This window comes from Podarcis cretensis (assembly GCF_951804945.1).
Source record: "Podarcis cretensis genome assembly, chromosome: 4".
In the NCBI taxonomy this organism is placed as follows: Eukaryota; Metazoa; Chordata; class Lepidosauria; order Squamata; family Lacertidae; genus Podarcis; species Podarcis cretensis.
Window position 1 is genome coordinate 8,020,350 of NC_137173.1, and position 9,059 is coordinate 8,029,408.

The window sequence follows — 9,059 nt, forward strand, 5'->3', positions numbered from 1 at the left end:
TTTACCTTTGAGGCATAGCAGCAGTAGTCCTGTTGCTATGGCCACAGCATCTCATGTTCAGAAGCAGACTGAATAGATGGGAGGCTCCATTTAGCTCTCCTGGCACAACAGGCAAACCATCTCGTAACCTTACCCTTGATTTGTGGCACCCTTCATCACCACTGCTGTAAATAAGGAAGTACACCACCAGTAAAATAGGGAGATAGCCACTAAGATGTTTGCTGAGCACCCCAACCAGCGGCAGCTTGTGGTGGAGGGAGCTATTGATGGCTAGTAGCCGGGATGGCTGGGCTCTGCCTCCACGGTTGGAGGCAGCGATGCTTCTGAATACAAGTTGCTGAAACGCAGGAGGGGAGAAGAGAGCTCTTGTGCTTGCCTTCTTGCAGGTTTTCCACAAGCACCTGGTCGGCCACTGGGAGAGCAGGATGCTGGTCTAGGTGGGCCATAACACCGGTCTTGAAAGACCTACATTGGCTCCTAGTACGTTTCCGAGCACAATTCAACGTGTTGGTGTTGACCTTCAAAGCCCTAAAAGGCCTTGGCCCCGTAGACCTGAAGGAGCATCTTCACCCCCATCGTTCAGCCCAGACACTGAGGTCCAGCGCTGAGGGCCTTCTGGCGGTTCCCTCACTGCGAGAAGCCAAGTTACAGGGAACCAGGCAGAGGGCCTTCTCAGTGGTGGCACCCACCCTGTGGAACACCCTCCCACCAGATGTCAAAGAGAAAAATAACTACCAAACTTTTAGACATCTGAAGGCAGCCCTTTTCAGGGAAGTTTTTAATGTCTGACACTCTGATGTATTTTTAATCTTTGTTGGAAGCTGCCCAGAGTGGCTGGGGAGACCAAGCCAGATAGGCAGGGTACAAATAATAAATTGTTTGTTTGTTTGTTTGTTTGTTTGTTTATTATTATTATTATTATTATTATTATTATTATTATTATTATCCAGCAGGCTCTTCTGTTCTTAAACTGCATGCATGAGGACCATGGTTGGCTCTGTGCTCAGGTTGGTTTCTCATGCTCGGTTTTGACTGTTTCAGGTGCGAGCTGCCCCTCCCCCTCCCACGCAGCATCGCAGGCCGACAGAGAAGATTGAGGATGTTGAAATCACCTTGGTGTGACCAGCGGGGACGAATTGCGCAGTAGTGCTACAATCAAGGCCAAATGTTGGCGATGTTTGGTCAGCTCTCATTCTTGGGCACCTTTGCATGATGATGATGATGATGATGATGGAAGAGACTTTTTTAAAAAAGACTTGAGGAGAAGCGGGAGGATTCTCCGGGGCCACTGATGTGGCGGTGGCCCCTTCTTCCCACGGTCATTAATATTTTGTGCCTTTTAATTTGTTGCTGTTTGGTTCCACTTTATATATCTGCCATCCTTACTCCTTTAGCACAAAAAGCAAGCAGAGGAACGCCTTTGCAGCTGAAAAGCTGGTCGTCTCAGTTTCCGGCGGAGGCTTCTGGGGGCTCCCCATTCCGTGCCGCTTACAGCCAGTCTACAGATCGCAGCTTCCCTTGCAGGAACAATTCTGCAGGTTGGCTCTTCCCCGTAACTGCTGCAGTGTGTAGCACCACAAGTTAAGGTCCCCTTCCTCGTTGCATCAGACACCTTGAGACCTCTTGACGAGGGAAATGGGGGCGATTTTAAGCGGTGCTTGCGGGCTGCAGCAGGAACAGAAAGTCACCACAGGAATACATTTCTGCAAGGTGGAAGCAGGGCATGTAGGCCAGCCCATAGTCTTGCATACATAAACCATGTGCATTAGTACAGTATATTACTGTTGCCATAGGAATGTGTCAAAAAAAAAATTTTTCCTATTCAAGTAGCGTTACTTATCTGATTAGGTTTATTAATCAGAATGTACGGTAGAGGAGGGGATGCACACAAGTGTAAGTTAAAGAAGAGGCTGGCTCCTCTCTTCCCCCCCCCCCTCTCTTTCGCTCCCCTGCCCCGAACAAAAGATGAAACAAACAAAAAAAACCCAATCCTACAACTAAAGAAAAGCACTGCAGATCCTATTGGGGTTAATTACTTCCGCGCGCACCTCTTTTTGTAATTAACTGCGAAACCCCAGCGCTGAACGTTCCTTTTGTATTGATATTTATGCGGTGCATTTAGTAATAGAGTATCTACTACTACAGAAATGCTGACTTAGTAGCAACGACATGTTTTTCTTAGGGTAAAACTGAATAAGCAGGATTCTCACTGTAGAGCTGGAACTAGGTGTTCATTTCCTCTTTGAGAGGGTTCCCCCCACCCCACCCCACCCAAACCCACCGCCCTCCCCTCCTTTTGTACTTGTGTCTCTCCTGGCCCCAGTCCTTGCTGTGTAGTTTGCTCTCTTGACATTAGCAGTATCTTTTGGACACTGGAACATCCGGCTAGAGTGAAGAAGTTTTAAATGTTTAGAATATTGACGTGTGGTGTCTAGCTTTAGCTTTGGGTAGTGCTAGCTCAGAACGCCGCGCCAAGCCCAACGGCCAGCCTCAGACCCAGGGGGCAGCGGCGATATCAGCTGGAGACGGACAGTCCTTTGATTTCTCCTCCTCACCCCCAACGGCGTTGAAAGAGGCACGGCGGCGCCGTTGCCGCCTCCCGCCTGCAGCACTCGTTTTGCTTGTCCAGCTATCGCCTCTGTTCCAAAAGGCTTTCGAATAATCTCCCCACCCCCAGCCAGCTCTGCAAAAAATCTGAAAAACCTGCTTGGCAGAGGAAATGGCACCGGGTCAAAAAAAAAATGGACAACAAGGCCTCCGTCTTGCCTCTCTCTCTCTCTCCCCCCGCACTTGGGACTAGGGGCAGTGGAATGGCAACCATCCCCTCCCCAAATCAAGCTCAAAAAGCCATCCCTGGGGTCTTACCAGCTCCGTCGCCCCACTTTGGAGGGCGGAGAGCGGAAAGTAGATATTCTCGGGGGGGGGCGCGGTGGAGAGGCCCCTTCCAAACCCCGGTTTCTCTGAGCGAAAGCCGCTTGCGACTTACAAGAGAGGCGGTCGTTTTGTAGTTGAATAACAGTCAAATAAGGGGGAGGAAATGTATTTCGGGTGGAATTAGTCTCTGAGGGGCAATACTCAAGAGGGAAGAGGAAGAAGGGGCAACCATTTGAATCAAATTCCGTCCCAAGTCGTTTCCAACCAAAGGGCTGGGATATATATTTTTTAAAAAACCACCTACAGAAATGTTCTTGGAGCTGAAACGTCAGTCCTGTCGAAAGAGCTCTTGTATGTTCGTTCTCCAGCCAACCCCCCCGGCCCCCTGCAAAGCGCGTAAAACCAAGAATCCGTTTCCGCACTTTGTTGCCTAATGGAGTACATCTTCCTTTTTTTTTCTTCCTTTTTAATTCCGTGGCTGCATTTCATGAAACCGTTTGACGAGATTTTCATCTTAAAACTTTGCACAAATAATCTTGGCTGGGTCTCTGGACATATGACTGTTTTTGCCAATTTTTTTATTTCCCTTTCATTTGGTTGGCCTGAGCAAGGGAGGAGCTGTTTGAAGCCTAATAGCGCCTTCGACAGCAATTGCCAAATATCTGGCAGATTTCCTGTGAAGAATTTTTTGGGGGAGGGGGGTGGGGGGGGTTGCAGGGGGGGTGCTAATTCTGTCCTGTTGATCTGTTTGAGGTCTTTTAAAAAATTGTTTATCAAACTTATTCTTAAGTTTTTTTAAAAAAACAACAACACAAATCCAATTTTTTAAAGAGCTGTACTGCATACGTTTTAAAATGCTTCATGAAAAACGTTGCCAATAATATCAACATGTTCCATTTCGTTGGCCAGTCTCCCCGCATATTTTTTTGTGTGTGTTACCCAGACTCTCAAAATTCAGAAAGTGTTATTTAAAAAAAAAAAAATCTTCTTAGTTATATTTTAAAAATATTTTCTGTAAGAGCTGCTAATTTTTATTTAAAAAATAAAAGTTGTAAAAATACACCTCCTTTTTAAACTTCATACAGGGCATGCAATAGAACATATCACTGTGTACACCAACAGTACACTTGAAAGCAGAACTTTGAATGCTTTCTTTATATTGGCTGTAAAACTTTGTATTTATTATGTATAAAATGTTGAATAATAAAAAGTGGCTTTAAATCATGGGGTGTGGCTTAGTGCATATTGAATGCTGAGGCATTGCCTTTCAAAAAACTTGAACAAGTGGGGCACTTTTATAAAGGGATTTAGGGTGGTGCTGTGGGTTAAACCACGGAGCCTAGGACTTGCTGATCAGAAGGTCGGCGGTTCGAATCCCCGCGACGGGGTGAGCTCCCATTGCTCAGTCCCTGCTCCTGCCCACCTAGCAGTTCAAAAGCACGCCAAAGAGCAAGTAGATAAATAGGTACCGCTCCGGTGGGAAGGTAAACGGCATTTCCGTGCGCTACTCTGGTTCGCCAGAAGCGGCTTAGTCATGCTGGCCACATGACCCGGAAGCTGTACGCCGGCTCCCTCGGCCAGTAAAGCGAGATGAGCACCGCAACCCCAGAGTCGGTCACGACTGGACCTAATGGTCAGGGGTCCCTTTACCTTTACCTATAAACCTGAATGTCGGCAGCTGTCTTACCCTGAATCGGACCTTTGGCCCATCTCAGTTCAGTATTGCCTTGACTGATTGGCATTGGCTCTCCTGGATCTCGGACAGAGGCTCTTGGGGTGACTTACAGATCAATACGATCAAGAATCGTAGAGGCAGGAAGCATCTTGAGGGTCATCTAGTAAAAACAAAACCATCAACCAAAGCAATGTCCAGTTCTTCCACTTCATCATCCATACATTTCAATCTCACACATACACACACGCTTGTTTGATATACATCCTCAATATTACAATGCTCATAGAATTTTAGGAAGGACGTGGGTGGCGCTGTTGGTTAAACCACAGAGCCTAGGGCTTGCCAATCAGAAGGTCGGCGGTTCGAATCCCCATGACGGGGTGAGCTCCCGTTGCTCGGTCCCTGCTCCTTCCCACCTAGCAGTTCGAAAACACAAAGTGCAAGTAGATAAATAGGTACCGCTCCGGTGGGAAGGTAAACGGCGTTTCTGTGCGCTGCTCTGGTTCGCCAGAAGTGGCTTAGTCATGCCGGCCACATGACCCGGAAGCAGCACATTTAGGTGAGCAAGGTCCCAGCCAAAGAGAACTAGCAACTTCAGTTGACAGAATGTGTGCAACTTGCAGATTTAACATCTAGAACAGGCCTAGGGAAACTCGGCCCTCCGGATGTTTTGGGACTACAATTTCCATCATCCCTGACCACTGGTCCTGTTAGCTAGGGATGATGGGAGTTGGAGTCCCAAAACATCTGGAGGGCCAAGTTTGCCTATGCCTGATCTAGAATAAGAGAGCAAGAAGAACATACGTTTAAAGAAGATTGGAAAACATCGAAAATATACGGCTGAAAACGCTGGCAGCACTAAGATAAGTAATTTTTGATGGATGTAAAAGTAAGTGGGAAATTGATTTGAATGGTTATAGTAAAATATGCAGGGGTGTATGATATGTAAAATGAACCGTGGAAAGAGAAGAAGGGGGAAGTCATTGGATATTTTAAAGTTCTTAAAATGTTTATTTGAAATTGTAAAACAGAAAATTTAATAAAAATTACCATCATTGAAATAGCACGGGTACAATTCAGGCGTTGTTACACGTGGAAAAGCTGGACCGATGAGCTGAGTAAAGAGACCAAAATGGCTGGGGAGGGGGGAAGAGCACATAGTGTGGGGCAGACCCATATATATATATGGAGAGCCAGGCTCAGGGCAGCTAATACTAGTAAAATTACAATAAAAACATAGGGGGGGGGGGGAGAAAAAAACAAATTAAAATACAGGTTAAAATACAATTTAAAATGCAGCCTCATTTTAAAAGTAGCCCATAGATCAAAACCGTAAGGGGAGGGAAACATAAGGGTCAGACTGAGTCCAAATCAAAGGCCTGGTGGAACAGCTCCGTCTTGCAGGCCCTGTGGAGAGATGTCAAGTACCGCAGGGCCCTGGTCTCTCGTTCCACCAAGTCGGGGCCAGAGCTGAAAAGGCCCTGGCCCTAGCTGAAACCAATCTAACCTCCTTGTGACTTGGGACCTCCAAAGTGTTGTCATTTGTGGACCTTAAGGTCCTCCGCGGGACATACCAGGGAGAGGCAGTCCCGTAGGTACGTGGGTCCTAGGGCTTTAAAGGTCAAAACCAGCACCAGCACCTTAAACCTGACCCTGTACTCCACCAGGAGCCAGTGCAGCTGGAAAAGCACTGGATGAATGTGATCCCACAGCAAGGACCCTGTAAGGAGCCTCGCCGCAGCATTCTGCACCCGCTGGAGTTTCTGGGTGAGTTTCACGGGCAGCCCTGCATAGAGTGAGTTACAATAATCAAGCCTGGAGGTGACCATCGCGTGGATCACTGTGGCCAGTGTCGGTTTGCAAGCCCCCTCCACAGAGGCTGGCCCCTCTCACTGTCCTCGGAGCTTGCATACCAGTAACCTCATATGGCTGATATCCAGACAGACCAGGGAGATTTTGATAGGCGACATTTTCCCAAGCGTGGGTAAAATGCACAACCCCTCTCTCCTGCTTCCACAGGGGAAAGAAAACAAGTCAGAAATCTATTTACATGATGTTTATTTCTGACATTACAGCACTAGAGAAGAACACGTCCTTTCAGTTCAGTTCTTCAAGCAGGTCTGACAAACTTCCTGAGCATGCGCACACAGAAGGTTTCAAGTTACACTCTTCACAAAGACTTATCCAGCCTGTGAACGTCCTGGGAAATTCTTCTTTCCCACAGATAGGCGCATCATGTGATGTCAACAATCTGGGTGTCTGCAACGGTGATGTTTCCATATACAGTGGTGCCTCGCAAGACGAAATTAATCCGTTCCGTGAGGCTCTTCGTATAGCGGTTCTTTCGTCTTGCGAAGCAAGCCCATTGACAGCTTAGCGGATTAGCGCTATTAGCGGTTTAGCGGCTTTTAGCGGATCAGCTGATAGGCGGCTTAGGGCTTAGGAAAAGGGGAAAAAAGGGGGAAAAACCCCGCAGGAACTCGCAAGACATTTTCGTCTTGCGAAGCAAGCCCATAGGGAAATTCGTTTTGCGAAGCGCCTCCAAAACGGAAAACCCTTTCATCTAGCGGGTTTTCCGTCTTGCGAGGCATTCGTCTTGCGGGGCACCACTCTACTGACAGCCAGATCAGGGCACTGGGAGATGTAGCAGATGAGCTGCTTTTCCTGCGTGGTAAGAATTGTGCAGTATGGGAAACTGGCAAAGTTGGGTATAAATCTTAACAGGCCACTGCAAGCTGACTGTGTGAGCGAAAGAGAGAGATCTTCCTGTTATCTACACAGCAGGAACCGTGAGATGCTGAAGATGTGTTTGCAAAGGTGAGCTGCTCCTATCTGTCCCCAGCATTAAACCCAGAGGAACTGGGATTATAAAACTGATTGAAGGCTCTGACCGGAATGAGAACAAGCCTCTGCATTGCAGGAGAGGAAGGAGGGAGAAGAGGAACCGTTTACGGACGGATGGAAAGGGAAATGCACGCCGAGGAAACTAGGAGTCCTTGAGTCAGCGGTTGCTATGTGCAAATGAAGGGGGGGGGAAAGCTGCCTGCAGATTATTATCCGAGTTGGAAGGGGCCCTCCAGAGGTCATCTTGACCAACCCCCTGCGACGCAGGAATTGCAACTGAGTTTCTGAACCCCAGCAGATCCACTTTGGTTAATGTGAGTATATCCCAGGATAACTTATAAGCTGCACAGTATTTCCTCCTGAAAGTGAACGATGAGGAAGGCCGACCCATTTCACACACCAGTGGGGGGGCAGATGGGGGCGGCCGATTCTGCAAGCCACCTCTGAGAAGGCCCTTTGGAATGGCTTTCAACCCTTCAATGAGAAAACTAAGACAGAAGAACAACCTTGCAGGTAGAAAGCCACCAATGGTGTGGATTCCCCTCCCCCTCCCCGTGTTTTGCACTCGCTGCAATAATAATATTATTATAATTTATTATTTGTACCCTGCCCATCTGGCTGGGCTTCCCCAGCCACTCTGGGCGGCTTCCAACAAGGATTAAAAATACATCAAAATGTCACACATTTAAAACTTCCCCGAACAGGTCTGCCTTCAGATGTCTTCTAAATGTCAGGTAGTTGTTTATCTCTTTGACATCTGCTGGGAGGGCGTTCCACAGGGCAGGCGCCACCACCAAGAAGGCCCTCTGCCTGGTTCCCTGTAACCTCACTTCTGACATCCCTGACCACTGGCCCTGTTAGCTAGGGATGATGGGAGTTGTAGTCCCAAAACAGCTTGAGGGCTGAGTTTGGAGATTCCTGATCTGGAGGGCGCTATGTTGGTTACCCCTGTGTGTATAGGGGCACCAAAATATTTTAAGTGCTGTGCGCCTCTAAAGGTTTAATCCAGCCCTAGCAGGGACGTGGGTGATGCTGTGGGTTAAACCACAGAGCCTAGGACTTGCCAATCAGAAAGTTGGCGGTTCGAATCCCCGCAATGGGGTGAGCTCCCATTGCTCGGTCCCTGCTCCTGCCAACCTAGCAGTTCGAAAGCACGTCAAAGTGCAAGTAGATAAATAGGTACCACTCCGGCGGGAAGGTAAACAGTGTTTCCGTGCACTCCTCTGGTTCGCCAGAAGTGGCTTAGTCATGCTGGCCACATGACCCGGAAGCTGTACACCGCCTCCCTTGGCCAATAAAGCGAGATGAGCACCACAACCCCAGAGTCGTCCGCGACTGGCCCTAATGGCCAGGGGTCCCTTTACCTTTACCTTTACCTTTACCTTTAGCAGGTGGAAATGAGGCATATCTATGAGGGGTAGAACAAAGGACAAAGATGGTGAGAACCAGCGGGAACACCAATTTCTTCTCGTTGGTGTGGCCCCTCTATGTTTGGGGCCCAGCACAATTACCCCCATTATATCCCTCCCATCCATACATAAGCAGATTGTTCATAGAACTGTAGACCTGGAATGGACCCCAAGAGTCATCTGATTAATGGGTAGGCAAACTAAGGCCCAGTGGCCGGATCCGACCCAATCGCCTTCTGAATCCGGCCCGCGACGGT

The 9,059-nt window shown here is 48.2% G+C and overlaps 1 protein-coding gene across 5 annotated transcripts in view; it reads left to right on the top strand.

The window, feature by feature from the left end:
- FCHSD2 (FCH and double SH3 domains 2) overlaps nt 1–4,098 on the top strand; it is a 163,586-nt gene extending 159,488 nt beyond the window's left edge. For all 5 annotated transcript variants that reach the window (XM_079973645.1, XM_079973643.1, XM_079973642.1 and 2 more), the window contains exon 20: nt 1,042–4,098. In XM_079973645.1, the coding sequence (XP_079829771.1) occupies nt 1,042–1,122 (81 nt within the window). In that variant the 3' untranslated portion in view covers nt 1,123–4,098. The remainder of the gene's footprint in view (nt 1–1,041) is intronic.
- The last annotated feature ends 4,961 nt before the right edge of the window (nt 4,099–9,059 follow it).